At 28.9% G+C, this 18,217-nt stretch overlaps 5 protein-coding genes across 5 annotated transcripts in view, besides 8 other annotated features; 3 read left to right on the forward strand and 2 right to left on the reverse strand.

Moving 5' to 3' along the window:
• The window catches only part of CMU_025910 (HEAT repeat family protein), a gene marked incomplete at both ends in the record, with an annotated part of 10,330 nt that extends 2,486 nt beyond the window's left edge, over positions 1 to 7,844 (reverse strand). The window contains one exon of the mRNA XM_002139897.1: positions 29 to 7,844. Coding sequence (XP_002139933.1) covers positions 29 to 7,844 — 7,816 coding nt within the window. The remainder of the gene's footprint in view (positions 1 to 28) is intronic.
• Positions 794 to 817: a sequence feature (AT_rich).
• A 1,142-nt stretch (positions 7,845 to 8,986) lies between the features above and the next one.
• Positions 8,987 to 9,007: a sequence feature (AT_rich).
• Positions 9,008 to 9,281: 274 nt separating this feature from the next.
• CMU_025920 (DNA repair helicase rad25 family protein) lies at positions 9,282 to 11,729 on the forward strand (the record flags this gene model as incomplete). The annotated part of the gene is made up of 1 exon (XM_002139898.1): positions 9,282 to 11,729. The coding sequence occupies one exon, from the start codon at positions 9,282 to 9,284 to the stop codon at positions 11,727 to 11,729; it is 2,448 nt and encodes an 815-aa protein (XP_002139934.1).
• A 23-nt stretch (positions 11,730 to 11,752) lies between these two features.
• CMU_025930 (uncharacterized protein) lies at positions 11,753 to 12,295 on the reverse strand (the record flags this gene model as incomplete). The annotated part of the gene is made up of 1 exon (XM_002139899.1): positions 11,753 to 12,295. One exon carries the CDS (start codon positions 12,293 to 12,295, stop codon positions 11,753 to 11,755), a length of 543 nt encoding a protein of 180 aa, XP_002139935.1.
• Positions 12,294 to 12,326: a sequence feature (AT_rich).
• A 427-nt stretch (positions 12,327 to 12,753) lies between these two features.
• CMU_025940 (uncharacterized protein) lies at positions 12,754 to 15,012 on the forward strand (the record flags this gene model as incomplete). Its single annotated transcript, XM_002139900.1, has 1 exon — positions 12,754 to 15,012. One exon carries the CDS (start codon positions 12,754 to 12,756, stop codon positions 15,010 to 15,012), a length of 2,259 nt encoding a protein of 752 aa, XP_002139936.1.
• Positions 12,833 to 12,856: a sequence feature (AT_rich).
• Positions 13,605 to 13,632: a sequence feature (AT_rich).
• Positions 15,013 to 15,177: 165 nt separating the features above from the next.
• Positions 15,178 to 15,215: a sequence feature (AT_rich).
• A 159-nt stretch (positions 15,216 to 15,374) lies between these two features.
• Positions 15,375 to 15,410: a sequence feature (AT_rich).
• Positions 15,411 to 15,895: 485 nt separating this feature from the next.
• Positions 15,896 to 15,946: a sequence feature (AT_rich).
• A 403-nt stretch (positions 15,947 to 16,349) lies between these two features.
• On the forward strand, positions 16,350 to 18,059 carry CMU_025950 (NAD kinase family protein; the record flags this gene model as incomplete). The annotated part of the gene is made up of 1 exon (XM_002139901.1): positions 16,350 to 18,059. One exon carries the CDS (start codon positions 16,350 to 16,352, stop codon positions 18,057 to 18,059), a length of 1,710 nt encoding a protein of 569 aa, XP_002139937.1.
• Positions 18,060 to 18,217: the final 158 nt, after the last annotated feature.

Below are 18,217 nucleotides of genomic sequence, written 5' to 3' on the forward strand. Positions count from 1 at the left end.
ATTTTATTATTAAATATCCATTGGACACCTATTAATTTAACATTTTTAAAATCTGATTTACCTTCAATGGGATCAAATACAAGAGATGCTATTGTTTCTTTTATTGAAGAACATACCTTGACAATATACCCTTTATCAACATTTTTTGTAAATAAGACTAATGCTTTGCATGCTATTTGCCTTACATGTTCTGAAGGATCACATATTGCCATAGGAATTAAAACTTTAATTAATGTTGTAGATGCTACTTCAAATACTACACTATTTGGGAATAATGTTAATGAAAGGAAATGAACTATATATGAACGCCTTATAGCATATACAGATTTTTTTTCTAAAGACAATGCAGAAGTTAATTTAATATTTAATCCATTTCTTACTTCACGGCTAGGTAATGATAAATCTGCATAAGGTGTACACTCTCTTAATGATGTTAATATAATTGTAATAAAGGTATCCATACCTTGCTCATCCAGACTAGTGACAATTGTACTAGCTGCATTCAGAGCTAAACTTATTAAATTAGTACTTTCTTCATCTGATATACATGCTACATTTAAGAGCGTAGGAATAATATCATATAGACATGATTTTAATTTGCTTGATACAGGAATTTTAGACATTGATTTCAATAAATATATTTTCGAAGGAGTTATTGGTTCCAATATTATCTGAGATAATATAATATCTACAATTCCAGAATGAGGAAGTTGAATAATTAATTCTAATGCAGACAATCTACGTGTATCCATAGAAGATGACTTTAAAGCATCATCAATTAATTTTTGAACTGTTAATTTTATTATTTTATTATTTTCATTTGCAATTATATTTAAACATTCTACAGATATCTGCCTCACATTTATATCTGGATCTATTAATGATACTGTAATTAAAGGTAGAAATGAGTTTGTATGTTTAGAAATATCACTTTTTGGTAAAACTTTAAGTATTTCTAGGACTCCTGAACATGCTCCTAATCTCGCAGATAATGCTGGTTGATAAGAAACTTCATTAGTATGAGTATTAATTGTACCATCATCATTAAGTTGTCCTCCCAAATTTTGATAAAGTAATGGTAAAAGTTTATTATAAATAGTTTCTCCAAATTTACTTACTAAATCATTAAGACATTGAATGGCTATAATATGTTTATGATTTGAATTATTAGCATTGAGATAATTAATAATTCTTCTAATTAATATTGGGAGAATTTCTCTTAACATTTGAGGAGTATTATGAACTAATGATTTCCATAAGCCACTTGCACTATTTCTAACTCCAATATTTGAATCACTTCTAGCCATATATAAAGCAGCCAATATATAAGATCTTCGTTGAGGTGAAAATACAACCTCTTCTAGATCCTGATTATCTGAAGATGAGGTTTCACTCTTAATGTTAAGTTGTCGCTTTATTAATTGATCAAGCAAGATTCCAAAAAGTGAACAACTATTTAATCTAACTCTCCAATTATTGTTTGATAAACCATCTTCCAATGGTTGTAGTAGTAGTGCAGCATGAGCACATCCATATTGCATTACTATTGCCTTACAAGATCTTAATGCAACATCTCTAACAGACTCATTATCATCTCCTAAATTATTTAATAAACATGGTAGTACTTTTGGTACAAATATTCCCATATCTTCACCAAAAGACCGAGGTAAATATATGAACAATCCTATATATCCTTCTTTAGAAAAATTTGAGTCCACAGTTTTAGGTATTTCATTACAATTAGAACTTTCTAATTCTTCTATGGACTTATTATCTTGAACTACCTTACTTTTATCTGTTACGTGGGAGTTTATTTTAGCTAGTATAAAGGGAAGTAATTCTTGAAATTTGCCAACCCCAAAAACTGCTATAATTTCTGCTAGTGCTGCAGAAGCCCCACTCCTTAATGTTTGCCCAATATCCTGGCATAAAATACGAATAAGCCAGTGGAAAAAAGGATTTATCTTTTCTTCACCTACAGTTCTTGCTAAAACACCACATAACTTTGCTGTTAAAAGACGAACTTCAGGTATTGGATCTGATAAAATTATATGGATAGATTGTTGAAGAACAGGAAAAAATGGAAGTATATCTGACGTATTTCTTAACAAGCATACCAAAGAAGTTATTATTTTTATAGAGTCCTTCTTTATTTCAGCACTTCTTTCGGCTAATGCCTTGAATAGCACTGGAAATAATAAAGCTAGAGTAGTAACATCTACTGTATAAATAAATGTTACACAACGTAAAGATTGCAAAGCATTCTTAATATTAATTTCATTTGGATCTACAAGAGCTATAATGAGCTCAGAAGATATATCTTGAATTTCAGGGTTCTTCACAATACTGGACATATTTTCTAAAGTTTGTCTAGCTGCTTCCGAAACCTTAGGATGTGAATCCGATGTTGCAGAACATAAAGTTTGAATAGCCTGTGGTAAGAATGCAGCTAACTGATGTGGTAGTTTAATTGTCATAATTTCCAAAAGTCTTAGACTGGTTAGCTTAGTTCTCCATTGTTTCTCATGAATTCCCCTTGTCATAATTGGAAGTATTAACTTAACCCCATATATTGAAAGATTTTGAATAATAATTTCTGCTGTATTTTGAGCATATATCCTAATATCTTCATCATTATCAGCAAATAATTTCATAATTAGAGGTAGTAAATTCACACTATATGGTTCAAATAGTCTGTTTAAATATATACAAAGTGATCCTATACATAAAAGACAACCTTCAATACCTTTTCGACTTATTTGGCTATTCTTATAACCTGAAGTTTCCATAATATTATTAATAATGTCAATAATACCAAATTTTCTTAAATACTTTACCCCAATGCCTTTTGTTAAAGCTCCTATTACGTGCGAAGCCCCTATCTGTATAGTTTTATCTGGAATACATAAACAACAAGATAATGATATTTTGAATGTATCTTCTACAGTTTCTGGGCAGGATTTAGGAGGCAAATCTTGACTTTTAAGATCTTCAATACATATTACAGACTTATTGAAAGACTTGTTGTTATAGATCAAATTGAATAATTGTGGTAGTATTTTGTTATATTCGCTTGGAATAGCATCTAAAAATAGTTTACTATTATTTCCTTCACATAAATTCCCTTGAAGAAAATTCAAAGTTATTTCTTGACAAATTTTAACAACAGATGTATCCGAAGGTGCACAGTGCGAAGCTGAATACCCAATTGAAAATGCTAAAATATTTTGAAATTCACCTGAGTTATTAATAGGTTTGTATGTAGAAGCTAAATATTGTAGGGATATCAAGACATCTGATACATATGTCACATCGCTCAAATTATCTAATACATAGACAATGGAACTTGTTATACATTCTCTGAAATTCCTTCTACTGATTTCATCGCTGCTTTTAATATATTTGTACTCAGTAGATTCTGCTCTCTCTCTTCTTATAAGTACACGATTTCTAACAATATTACTTTTTATAGGCTCTTCGATTTCTAATCTATTGTTGTCAAAATTCCCAAATAATTTAGAGTCTACAACATTAGTTAGAGTGAAGCTTATTACTTGGCACAGCTTGTTACTACTTGTATGTAAAGCTAACAATGATAAAGTAAACAAAATACCATTTATAGAATGCCTAGTCTGTATAGCTCTAATTACATTGAAAGGAATATGTTCAGATCTAGTGCTAATGAGACTTCTCCAGTGATGTATAGTTGAGGGGTACATTCTTTGTATCATAGATCCTGAGGTTAAAGAAGGCCAATCATTACTACTGAAAGTTGGTTTTGTTTCCCAGCTTGAGAGTATAGAAGTCAACTTTTTTATAAGATCATCTATAACCTCAATCCCAGATGAAGATTCTAAAGAATATTTACAACTAAATGAGCCAATTGCTTTAGCAACTAATAACTGCAGCAATTCAGTAGTAGCTGGAGATATTAATAAATTAACAAGAGTATCCAAAGTCTCTAAATTTCTTTTGTAGTAATCATTAGTTGAGGGATAATATTCTAGAATTTTATTTGCTAGATCTGAAATATTAAATATTTCTTCAAAATAAGTTTCATCTGCACTTTTATTATAAAGTTTAGATATATTTTTAGATTCAGAAAGTATCTTTAGTATCAACCAGGATTTATAAGATAAAAAATGATCTATTTTGTTCAATAATGAAGAAATAAATTTCAAAACAATTAAAGAAATATTAAGAGAATGGTTCAAAGCTATACATAAAATAAAATCCATATCATCTGAAGACTCAACTTTTATAGAATATAAAACTTTTTTAAACGGATTTAGAAAATAATCTAGTGTAGAAGAAGGTCCAAGCGCAAATAAATAAAGTGTAAGGAGATTAGTTATATAATTAGTAGGAATAAAACAACCATATTTTAATGAATTAGAGAGGCATTCCAAAATAAAAGGACAATTTTGTATTAGTGGTTCATCATGCAAGCATCCACGTAATAATATATTTGATCCTATTGTAACTAAAAGTGCCAAGCCATATGAATTTTTAAAGACTAAATGTTGGTTTATATTCATGTTTGGTTTATCATCTGGAATATTTGAGTTAATAGAATTAGATTCAGTGATCATTGACATAGCAACTTGTAAGCTCTCATCGGGAGTAGAATTGGGATTATAATAAAGGGAGTTAAAAATTCCAAGTCTGATAGATTTAAGTGGTATTATTTTAGGAAGAATTGATAAGAAGAATCTAGAAATAGGATATCGAATAGCTTCAATCCATAATAAAGGTGTAATTTCGAATAAAAAATGTGTACAAGTTTCTTCAAAAACTTTTGTTACCTTAATTTTATTGTCTTGTTTAATTAATAATAATATCTGAATAACATGAGTTGAATTTACTACCTGGTTAACAATTTTGTCAATCAATTTTCGAATATTCGATTGTTCAATGATTTGTTGTGCCACTATTTCTTGTTTTGTAAGGCTTTGATTCTGTGTTTGAGAACTTGTAACTAGCTTTTGTGTAGTGCATACTAAGGAGTTCTTGGCCTTTGGTTTTGATGAAGATTGAGATTTACGTAGTTTTGCTAAGGTAAATGCAGATTTATTCTGTGTATCAATTATATTTTTAGTTTTTGGTTTGTTAGTTTTATCTTTTACATCATCAATTTTGGCTTTATTTTCCAAGTTCATATCTTCAGTTACTTGATAAAGCCAATCATAATTAACTAAAGTACCAAATATAGCTGAATTTCTATTGTAGTTATCCGATTTAATAAAATTTCTAACTTGATCTATATATATTAGAGATGATTGAGGCGAAAGAGGCAAATTATTCAAATTTGAGGCTGTCATTTCTTCCATTGGGAGATGAGAATTTGTTTTATTATCAATGTAAAGAGTATTCGGATTTACCAAATATAATTTTGAGTAAAATTCAGGCATACATCTAACTAGATGTATTGATGACTGAGTATTTATATAAATTAACTTTGCAATCTTTTCTGAAAATTTATCATTGGAAATGTATTCATTAATATAAACCATGGATAACGAGGCAATTCGAAAGCCAGTTGTTTCATGGCTAGGAAGAAAAGTAGAATCTATAATTAAACCAATAACATAGTCAAGGAAAGCCTCATCAATATACCACATCTTGAAAATATTATCCATAATCTTTCTTTGGTTCTTGGATATCAAGAAGTTTTCATCATCAATATTTTTTTTAGATAGCAAGGGATGAAATAAACATAATATTAATAAGCTGCAGTACTCTAAACCTATACTTAAAGGTCCACCTTTAATTGTGGGGATTTGAAGCAAAGCTTTAAAAATATTAAGCCAAAAAGAGGTAGGTTTGTCAGTTATATTGCAACGAGAGGTTAAATGATTCTGTTTCTTCAGAGCATAAACCCTTGCAAGTAAAGTTGCAAATTCTAAAATGATACTTCTACATATGGATAAATCGCTGATTCCAGACAATATATTAGTTATAGAATAAGTCACCTGTTTATTAATGTTTGGATTATTAATATTATGATCAGTTATGGATCCCCTTATTGAAGGTATCAATAAGACCTGGTTAAATATTTCACTGCATGTAACAAATTCATTATTCAAGATATGGAGTAAATCAGAATTTTCGCAATTAAAAGATAATAAAATAGTTCCGAGTTGAATTAAAAACGAGGAGATTATACAAGATGACATTGAATATCTAGATGATGTAAATATTGTTAAAAAGGTATATAACAATCCAGATGAATCTTTTAGGTTAATGAGATTATCTTTAAAATCACATAAGTTATTTGCATTATTTATTAGTACATTGTAAAGAATTTGGAAATTGTATATATCATTAATATTATATTTTAATGCTGATGTAATATTAAGACCATGTAATATATTATTTAGAGAAGGATATATATATGAGATAGGATTACTTACGATCTTTTTAATCTGAGGAGTATCAAAAAAGTTGTCTTTCTTACTTTTCTTATACCATAGTATTATCCCACAAAATACACCAAAGCACAAACGTTTTTGAACAGCGTTTTTTTTAATACTAGATAGGAGCAAATTTAGAGCAATGTCTGAATTCATTATACAGTCATACATGGATATTATCTCATCATTTAAAGTTCCATACTCATGAACTAGATATAATGAGTGACATATGCAAGATAAAATTGAAAGTTTGATTACATCTGAAGCATTTGTAATAAGTAAATACGACTTTTCTAGAAAAGATCTGCAAAAATCTAAATAGCCATATATACAGCAAATCGAGTAGTATATATTACTACAATAATATGAAATAGTTCTAAAGTGTTCTAAAGTGCTTAAAGATGGAAGTGGAGGTGGATTACCTTTTATAAGAGAAATTATACCATTCTGTATATCTTCTCGCATAAATAAAGCTTCCATAATATCACTTTGATATTTTGCTCTTAAGATACCTTGAAAAATAGTAGCAATAGTAAACAATTTCGCCAATTTCTCTTGAGCACTAGACATTGAACAGGTAATAGTGTGAATAAGATCATATATATAGTTTATTAAGGTAATATTTAGGAAGTATCTTGAAAATAGATATACAATATTCAGACATGCATTGATAAATTGATTGTCTATTATTTGTGGAGAATCTGTAATAATACTATTACATTTGAGGTAAATTAAGTCAACTAATACTCTAATTATCTCACTAGAATATGTTTTCCAATTAAAAAATAACTTAGTTTCGATTATACAATATTCCAAAAGTTGTATAAGTTCAATTGAGCATTGAGGACGCTTTATTAATCTAGTTATAGTTGGTATAACACTGTTTCGTATACAATCATCCTTTAAAATTTTAAAAATTCTCTTTATGGTAATATATTTGTAGGTATCACTATCTGATAGTATTACTAAGGGTAGTAAGTCAGTTATATATGCTTCTAATTCGTCATAAGTTTTTTTTTCAAAATTAGAATAATTCATCAAACATAAAGCAATATCTAAAGTAATATTTTCAGCCTTAGTAAATTTGCTTAAATTCTTTATAGTTTTCATTTCAACTATGATCCAATCAAATATTAGTATTGGAAAGTACTTTGCAATGCACTGTGAAATATCAAAAATCAAACTATTATAATAGCAGACTTTATATAAGCATATATTTGGATATGCATTAACAATAAGATTTTTTAGGAGTTTAATTAAAATATTGTCATAATTACATTGGGAAAGGTTGTATTGGGACTTTTTGTGACTCTCAATAAACCATATAGCACATACAATAGCCCAATCTGAAGAGTTCGATGAAAATAGGTTAAATACGTCATTTACAAATTCAGGACCTTGTGACTGTGAAAACTTGCCAATGTTAATCATAAACTCTTTTGAATAAACCCTTAACATTTTATTAGATTTAGCTAAGTGCTGCGATGCAAGGATAAATGAGCATCCATCTAAAATTGCTGAGATTACACATTTAGACTCAGAATCATTCATTTCTCTTTCTAATACTTCAACAGAGAATTGTGTAATCTCTTCAAATCTATTTGACCTATTTTCATATGTACTTTTGATACCTTCTACATTATCTCCTGTAGTTGAGATCTTAGACTCCATACTATCAAATTCACAAATCAAATTAAATAGTATGTCTGCTAATCTAATCGTCTCAATTTACTTTTTTTTATTCAAATTCAATTTGCAAATCTTGAACTATTCGGAATTTTTCTATAAACTGTTAACAAAATTCCACTCTTTAAAGATGTATAGCGCTACAAATATTCCCAGTTACAGTTCTTTCCTTTTTTGTTTTAAAGTACTTCCACTTAAGGAAGAAAATTCACAGTTTATGTATTTTAGTAACACAACTAAATGAGAATAGGTTAATTTTGATACTCCACTAAAATTTTCACAAGGCTAACTTTAGATACTATTAAAATTGGTGCAGGGATCTCAAAAATGGAGACAGATACCAGGGGCGTCTCAAAAGTCGCACAGTACGCTTTAGGCTCTTAAAGCCAAGTTTTGCAATTAACATCTGAAACGTAATTTCCTTTATGCCCTCGATATGTAGTGGATTAGCTTGGAATTAGAGACTTTGATTAGTCCATGCAACTTTTTTTTCTAGCTAATACACTTCATTATCACAGATATCTAGGACTTAAAAAGGTTATAGTTCTCTATATACTAAAATTAATCATGTAATAGCTTTCATCAATTGTCTTCGAACACTATTCTAAAAAGTGAGGATAACTTATTATATTTAAGAGAGATATAGATCAAGAGTTCACTTTAAAACCAATGTACTTTGTCAGAGTCACTTCTAATACCCAGCTTCCCTATTACATTGTCTTACTACAAAAACTTTCCCGTTATATTGTTAATTATTAACTTATAAAGTATCAGTATTCTAAAATATCAATTCCTTAACCCCTCGTATTCCTAACTAGAAAATCTTAATAAATTTAAGTATACTTTAATAATTCGAATTTGTATAGCATATTAAAGGTTTTAGTAAGAAATTATTTAATATTAAATTAGTGAATAAATCCTCGGTTTATGACTCTGGATACTTGTGCTAAATATTAAGAAAGTACAAACAAATAATATCACATGATGAAGAATATTTAGATTCATATTACTTCAAATATTGCCTAAAATATTACATTTAACATAGATCAATACCCTCAAACTCCATAAGTCTAGTGCTGATACCAACAGCAAAACCTAACACGTCGAAATATAAAGTATCCATATTTGCGCCAAAATCAACTTTTAAGGCATCTCGGCTATTTTAGACCTTATAGTCCACTAATGATTCCTCAAGAGTACCCAGAAACAAAACTCTCGAAATTCGTTATAAGCTATGGTAGTAAAAACCAAAGTATAAGTTTACTTCCACTAGCTTGTGACTCGCAACAAGTTTCACTAAAACCCTTTAGGGACTATTCAGCATCATTGAATTTGAAACTTGATCATGCATCTCGTCCACTTTGGGTTTTTCCGGATGGTTTGATAATTGTGGAAACATTCCATGTTAGTAGTTCAGCAGCTTGTGAATTCCTTTCAACTGTAGCAGAGCCTCTAAGTAGACCTGAGTTAATTCATGAATATCAAATGACAATTTTCTCTTTATATGCAGCTGTTTCATTAGGAATATCAGTGAATTCTATAATAGAAACCTTAAATAAATTTAGTAAGAATGAGGTTCCTGATGTTTTAGTGAAGGCTATAATTAGTCACTGTAAATCTTTTGGAAAACTTAAAATAGTCCTTAGGGATGGGAGATATTTTGTGGAGGCATCAAACAGAGAAGAATTATCTTACTTATTATCTGATGAAAGGATAAAATTATCAAGAGTTTACTCAGGAACATCTTTTCAGTTAAACTCAGGTGAGAAGAGCTTGCAAGGAACTTCAAATGATGAATTTAATGTGTCTGAAGCTCCCTTATTAAACCCAAAAGATTTGGCATTTAAAATAACTGAAGAGTGCCAAGTATCCAATAATGGATCTACATCAGCTAATATCTACTCATTCGAGATTTCTGGAGACAAGGTAGATTTAGTTACCATGATTTCTTTTGTAGATCTGCATAGACCCTTACTCTCAGAATACGATTTTCGATCTGATCATAGAAATCCTTCCTTAGATATTACTCTCAAACATACTACTCAGATAAGGTATTACCAAGAATATGCACTACGTATGATGTTTAGTAATGGTAGAGCAAGATCTGGAATTATAGTTTTACCTTGTGGAGCTGGTAAGACGTTAACAGGAATTACTGCAGCTTGTACAATGAGGAAATCTATCTTAATTTTGACAACTAGTGCTGTGGCAGTGACTCAATGGAGGCAACAATTTGAGGATTATACAAATGTTGATAGTCGACGTTTGCACTGCTTAACTAGTGGAACTAAAGATTCACTAGGACCAGCTTCTGAAGCTGAAATATTAATCACAACTTATACAATGATGGCCTTTACTGGGAAAAGAAGTGCATCCTCCGCTCATATCATTAATCAAATACAGGAAAGAGAGTGGGGTTTGCTAATATTTGATGAAGTCCAATTTGCCCCAGCTCCTGCTTTTAGAAGGATTAATAGTATTGTTAAAGCTCACTGCAAATTAGGTCTTACTGCTACTCTTGTTAGAGAAGATGATTTAATTCAAGATCTTCAGTGGCTAATTGGACCTAAACTATATGAAGCAAATTGGATGGAATTACAAGATCGTGGATACTTAGCTAGAGCATTATGTAGTGAAGTTTGGTGTCCAATGACATCCGAGTTTTTTAAAGAATATCTAAATTGCTCACATGCAAAGAGAAGGAAATTGTGGGTATGTAACCCAAATAAGCTCAAGGTGTGTGAGTTTCTTATTAGGTGGCATGAGCAGAGAGGTGATAAAATCCTAGTTTTCAGTGACTCTTTATTTGCCTTAATTAGTGTTGCAGTAGCTTTAAAGAGACCTTTTGTATGTGGAAGTGTAGATATTTTAGAAAGAATTAAGATTCTTCAACAATTTAAGCAGAATCCCAATTTTAACACTATTTTCCTCTCTAAAGTAGGAGATAATGCAATAGATATTCCTTTGGCTAATGTTGTTATACAGATCTCTTTTAACTTTGCTTCTAGAAGGCAAGAAGCTCAAAGATTAGGCCGTATACTTCGTCCTAAGCCATATTCTAATTGGCAGAAAAAATCTTTATCTGCTTCAATAGAAAATACAGAAGATCCTGTAAATGAGACGTCCTATAATGCATTCTTTTATTCACTTTTATCAAAAGATACAGAGGAAATGCAATATGCTGATAAAAGGCAACAATTCATTATTGACCAAGGGTATAGCTATAGAGTTCTCCCTATAAATTCTTTCCCTCTAGACAATGAAAACTTACACTTTAGCGAATTAAGTGCCCAGATTGACTTATTAAATAAAATAAAAGCCAGTGATGATCTTTTATCAGATGATGAAGAAGATAATGTATTAACTTCTGGGAGAACTACTCAGATAGACAATATGAGCACTAGATATCCCAAAGTAATTACAACGAAATCAAGCCTTGCCAAGTTATCTGGTGGAGATCTGGAAATTTCCATAAAAGCTCAAAATGACCAAATAATCAGTGGAGCATTGAATGCAAGACCAACAAAATTAAATAGACCTGTAATCACTTTGAAGCAGAGATCTAATAAAGCTAAAATTAGTGATATGCACTCTATGTTTAGAAATTTTCACAAAAACAAGCAAACTTAGGATATAAATTAAAAGCTAGTAAACTATACTATATACTTTTTTAGAAACTGCTTGTGGAAATCACTTCTAACAGTATCATTGATGAACCTTTTTTTAACTTTTTTTTCGCGCTTTGACTGATTACTAAATACTACATCATCTGTCCATCTTTTTTTTAGTGTAAAGTCCTTTACTTCATTTTCTGACTCAAATTCATCTTCAAGAAGAGGATTTCTTTGTAGCTCACTACCTAATAGATTAACTGTTTCGTCTTTAGCCGCATTAGCTTGGTTGGATTTACGGATTCTCTCCAATTCAAGTATTAGAGCTTTCTCATCATCATCTGCAGATGAAACTTCATCTTCACTAGATATATTTTCATGTAATAATTCGTCATCAGAATCACTATTTTCTTCAGATTCTTTTTCAGTATTTTGTCTTATAGGAGTATCAAATTTAGTAGAATCATTATTTTCTTCATGCTTATTTAGTCTTCTATATTTTAGTTTCAGGTGTCCAGGCTGCTGAGAACTTAATACCTTTTCAGACTGAATTTCATGATACCTTATATCATATAAATTATGCATTTATTTATATTTATATTTATATTATATAATTCGTATTTTCAATACTTTGACACTTAAATATAATGCATATTTTAGCGCCTAAGATTTAGTAAAAAGGACATACTGACAAAACATGTACTGTAACTTACCAAAAAAATGAATAAATTTCATAATTCTATAACTTTGATACTCTACAAAATTACTAAACTTATTAATATTTTGATAAGTAAATGGTTAAAGCTTCTTCTGAAAATAAATTCACTATTATTAAAGGAAGATTTGATACTAATCTTTAATAGTAAACATTTTGAAATAAAAATACTTTAATTAATGTTACTTGGTAAAACTATAAATTTACCTTTCAGGTACTTAAAATTTAAATAAATTAGAAGTACTGCATGCATGTATAATTTATGCATGCAATATATTATGTTACCGGTGTTTCTAGATACACATTTCCAATATAAATTGTATATAATATGGAACTAGAACTGATAGAAGACAAACAAGACATTCTAAATGGACTGAGCATTGATAATAGCTCGAAATCATACGAAGTAAATTTTAATTTTAATTTAAAAACTTCCAGGTTCAAAGATAATATGAAGTTAGAGAAAGTAAACTTTTTAACTCACAACTATCTAATAGAAAACTCAAAAGAAAATTTAAATAATCATTTTCAATTAAGTAAATCAAGAAATATTTGGATTGAAGATGAAATTGAAGAATCCCTCAACTTTCTTAAGACTATACTTGAGTTTAACTCAAGAAGAAATCCAAATATACAAAGTTATAGCTTAATTATGAAAAAGCTTTTATATATTTTGAATATAATACATCGCAGTTATTTTTACAGAAAATTTGACCAAAATACTTTGTCTTTTTCACCAGAGTACAGTTGCAAAGATTCACTAATTGATTGTAATAACTTGACTGGTAAATACAATAATCTTGAGATCTATCAAAATCATGATTCCCAACAACTGAGTCTGCCCCCTCTTATTAAATCAGAATATTACTATATCATAAAACTAATTAAAGATATTCTGAATAGAGAAATAATTAATACTATTAGGATTTCAGACACTCTCTACTGGAATTCAGAAAATTTAATATTTAAGATATTTGATGGAAATAGTATAGATTTTGGATACGAAACTTCATTAGAACAAAAAGATAATTTGAATAAGGATTTAAAGACTCATATTGTATCTAATGGAAGTACAAGCCATGCTTTATATTCTAAGTATAAATATTCATATGAGAAAAGAAGTAAAGATGCCACAGGTTTAAATTTAAGCAAAAATTTTGATAATATACTCTCAAATACTAAATTTTATAGAAATAATATATATATTGATATTGGTGCTAGAAATACTGTTGAACAAGTAAATAAATTTTTACTTTGGGATATTTCCTTAGCTATTAGCTCAAATAGATATTCACTTTTATCTTTTGAGGATAGTATTCTATTCAAGCCAATTAAATACTTCAGAAATGAAAGTTTATTTGGAGATTTGAAAAGTAATATACAGCCTATAATTACTAAAGTAAATAAGAACAAGAACAATATGCAATTTATGAAATTACTTGGAACTTGTGATATTAATGAAATCCAAAGAGATAATGATGAATATATAAAGTATCAAATGACTGATAATAATCAGAAGCTTATCTTATCAACCGAAGATAAATTGGTGGAAATGTCTTCAACACAAGAAATATTATCAGAGAAACATAAAAAATTTTATTTAGGTAATGAAATTTTATCTAAAGAAAAAGTGGAAAGAACAGATAAGTATTTTAACTATGAATATAATCTTATTATAGACAGAAATACAAATTTACCTCTTTTCAGTATTCAAATATTACCACCAATACAATTTAGACTAATCACATCAACAGATAGAGCTCCGGAAAGCAATAAAGATTTCCTTGCAACTAGTTTGTACCAAAATAACAGTTTCTTTATTGTGAAAAGTAATTTTGACAAAGTTTCAAGTTATCGACAAGATGATAATTTACTTACATTTAAAAAAGGCAAGGTAAAAGCTATTTGTTCAGACAATTACAAGTTAAAGAGTGAAACAAACTCCCTAAAAATAAATTCAGCTATTACTTGTTTTAAAAAAGTGAATGGTAATATTTCAGAGCTTTCCAATGAGTCTTCAACAAAAGTAATTAGATGTGATCTAAACAAGCCAGAGACTGAAAATACTAATTGCATAAATGATTATTGTTCTGGCTCTTCTCAACTTCTGAATGAATCAGATATACAATCACCCTATATAAAACAAACTTTAATTTACACAAATACCCTAGCTGATATTTGCAAGCAAAGTATATTTATCAATAACAGGCAGTATAAGGAAGCTACTACAGCTTCGAAAACTGTGTCCAACTCTACTGATAATGAATATGGGATATCCTTGAACAATAAAAAATTCTCTGAATTAAAAAAAACAGTTATAGATGAGAGAACTCAAGAAATTGAGGGATTCCTGAACAAGAAGTTTGAAGTTACAAACTTAACACAAAAAACAAAAAATATAACTAACTTTGAAGAAGATTTTGTGAAAAAGAAACGTTCATTTGGAGTTTTTGATAAGTTAGTAGCTATATCAAATAAGAAAAGAGCATTTTCAGAGTTAAGTAGCAAAGAGCTCTCTTGGGAAAGTACCATAGCTATAGATGTCATTAAAAGTGCGGGACGAAATAGAAAAAAAAGACTAATATAGGAGCTTTTTAAAAAAAGTTTAATAACTTGATTTGACTTCTTAATAAATAGTGACCAATATTAATTATATGAAATATCGAATTAATTTTAATTTTATGGTTTCGTTTCTAAATACAAAGCTTTAAGTACTTTATACAGATATCTAAATGAGACTAACACAGGGATCTAATAATTATAAAATAAAATTGATTAAATAATTAATTTGCTATACTTAAAATACACAGATAATATATAGTTATGTACAAATAAGCTAAAAAAGTGTTGGATGTATATAGTTTTAAGGAATTTATCTAAATCTAGTAACTTTTTTTTATCTTCTGAGATGGAGTCCTAATCAATTTAAATTGAATAACCATACTATTGAAATATAAATAATATTAATCTTATAACTATTTAAATCTATCAAAATACGATAATATACATTTTATAAATCAGTATCTTACTTTCTAGTAGGTATTGTAACATCCTTGTCCTTACCTTGTAATAATTTACTTTTGACTATACAATCTATCAATAGTTAAAAATAAGTGAGCTGATTTAGATAATATTTTTTGATAGTACTTTATTATGTATTATAAAGTAAACTCGGATATAGGAAATTAATTTTAACATGGAAGTAATATCGCTACTTCAAAAATACAAAATTGAAGACTCACTTGTGATTTAGTATTTAATATATGTTTATATCTTATATAAACATAATCCGTTAAATGGAATTGATTTAATTAATATTTCTCAATATATCATAAATCACAGAATAAGTTAGATCTACAAATTTATTATTTTTTTTCATTTATGAAGTTGGTTACTTTTATTAGTGAAATATAACTTTACTATTTACCATTTTTTAAGTCTATAACTGGTTCAGTGTATTTAATTATGAGTATAATTTATAAATATCAAATTTAAAATTCATAAAGTATTTCAATAAATTACAACTACTCAAGACTTTACTAATCACCATACAATTTAAAATTTAATTCTCAAATTTGTGTTCTAATAAGTTTAATATACCACTTATAAAACTTGTAAGGAATTCATGATTTTAATATAATTAGTGTTTATATAGAAACAAGTGGAATTACTTAAATTTGTGTTTTTAGATATACAGTTGCACTTATAAAAGTATGGAAGAAAAATATATAATCTTATAATATGTTAGGTCTATCAGAATCATTTATAGATGTGCTCAAATTAGAAATATGTCCCCATATTGATATCACTTTTTAATTCGAAGCTATTTTGGATAGTAGATGTCTGAAATTCTGTAACCGCTAAAAGCATAAGCTCAATTTTGTGAATGTATTCAATAGTTATGGAATATACAGATCAATCTCTATGACTAACCGTCATGACTTAATATTTGGTGATAGTGTATGCAGATTTTCTAAAAGTCCCCAGAATATTTTAATAATTAAAAGACCGAAATCTCCAAATGCAACATCTTTAGCTATTGAATTAGGGGAATTTCTATTCACAGTATATAATGCAATATTATATTGTGAAGAGGATGCTTTGGATGATTTGAATAAATATAACTCCAGTTTTAAGTTTATTTCAATAACAGGGATTAAAGAAGATTTGGGTGAAGTTATTGATTTAGCAATTTGCCTAGGAGGAGATGGGACCTTATTATGGCTTTCTCACTTATTCCAAACTTCTGTACCACCAGTAGTTAGTATCGCAATGGGATCACTTGGATATATGGCATTGTTTCATTATACTAGAGCACATGATATAATTGATCGTATTATGAAAAAAAGGACATTTGCAGTCACTTTAAGATCAAGACTTAGTTTGTACGCTTTGCTTGAAGATGGAAATATTAACCACACTTCTTGTTTAAATGAGTGTGTATTTGAAAGAGGGAATAGACACTGTTTAGTATCATTAGATGTATATTGCTCTGGGTGCTACTTTACAAGAGTTTTTGCAGATGGTCTTATATTGGCTACTCCTTCTGGCTCTACAGCTTATTCTATGTCTGCAGGAGGAAGTATTGTACATCCGAAAGTTCCAGGTATACTCTTTACTCCAATATGTCCACATACACTTTCGTTTAGGCCAGTTATATTACCAGAATCTACTGAATTACTTATCCATGTCCCAAATAATTCTAGAAATGGTGTTCAGGTAGCTGCTGATGGAAGAAGTGTTGTTGAACTTAAGACTGGAGAATTTGCAGCAATTAAGATGTGTCCATATCCATTACCCTTGGTCTTATGCCCTCAATTGTATGAGCTACCAGCTAAAAATATGGAATTTAATTCTGAAACAAAAACTCGTAGAAGATCTGTTGGTGAAGTTCCAATTAGAATAATAAATTCAAAAAGTGTTTCAAATGAACTACTAAATAATTCCTATATAAATAAACAGTTAGAATTTGATAAATCGTTATATTACCCTATAAATGAAAAAATTCCACCCTTAACTTTCGTTTGTCCAGTTTGTTGGAAAGATTATGATTGTATGTGCGGATTATCAGGAGTAAATACGGTTTATATTGAAGGAAGTCAAACTTATTATAAAAGAGATTACTGGCTAGATTCACTAAAAATATCTTTAGATTGGAATTCCCAAAGAACAGTTCAAGCACCTATGGATTTGACAAGTGTTCATTCGAATAGTAAAACTTCAAATTCTTATGAACAAAAAATAACAAAGTTTCACTCATATAATTTTAATTTTCCATGCAAGGCTTTTTCGAAATTAGATATATCAGAAGAACAAATGATTCCCCAACATGCTGCTTGTTTTTTAAGAAAGATTAGGCAACTTAGCCATTTAAATATTGATGATCATTATGGAAACTATATTGTAGATCATAAAGTAAGCTGCATAAATCCATCTAAAAGTAGTTTCAATGAATATAATTGTGATTATAAGTCATTCTGCAAAACTCAGACTGATAAGTCAGTTCCATTTTTATCTACTAACACTGAAAATAACTCGCAGTATAGGAAAAGTATTTCAAAAAATAGAACTCCATTTTTTACTCCAGTAAAAATACCAGGTGTGATTATTTTGGATAGAAAAGTGGATGAATAAACTAAAAGTACACTTCAACATGTACATAAATTTATTTACTTTCTGTTATACTAAGTCTATTTGACAAATATTTACTCCTATATATTTGATATATTAAACAACTCTTGTTAATACCTATTTATAAAGTTAGTAGTGATATTCTTACTACCATCTAATAG

The sequence above is a fragment of the Cryptosporidium muris genome, genomic scaffold (genome assembly GCF_000006515.1).
Source record: "Cryptosporidium muris RN66 scf_1106632353999 genomic scaffold, whole genome shotgun sequence".
Classification (NCBI taxonomy): Eukaryota; Apicomplexa; class Conoidasida; order Eucoccidiorida; family Cryptosporidiidae; genus Cryptosporidium; species Cryptosporidium muris.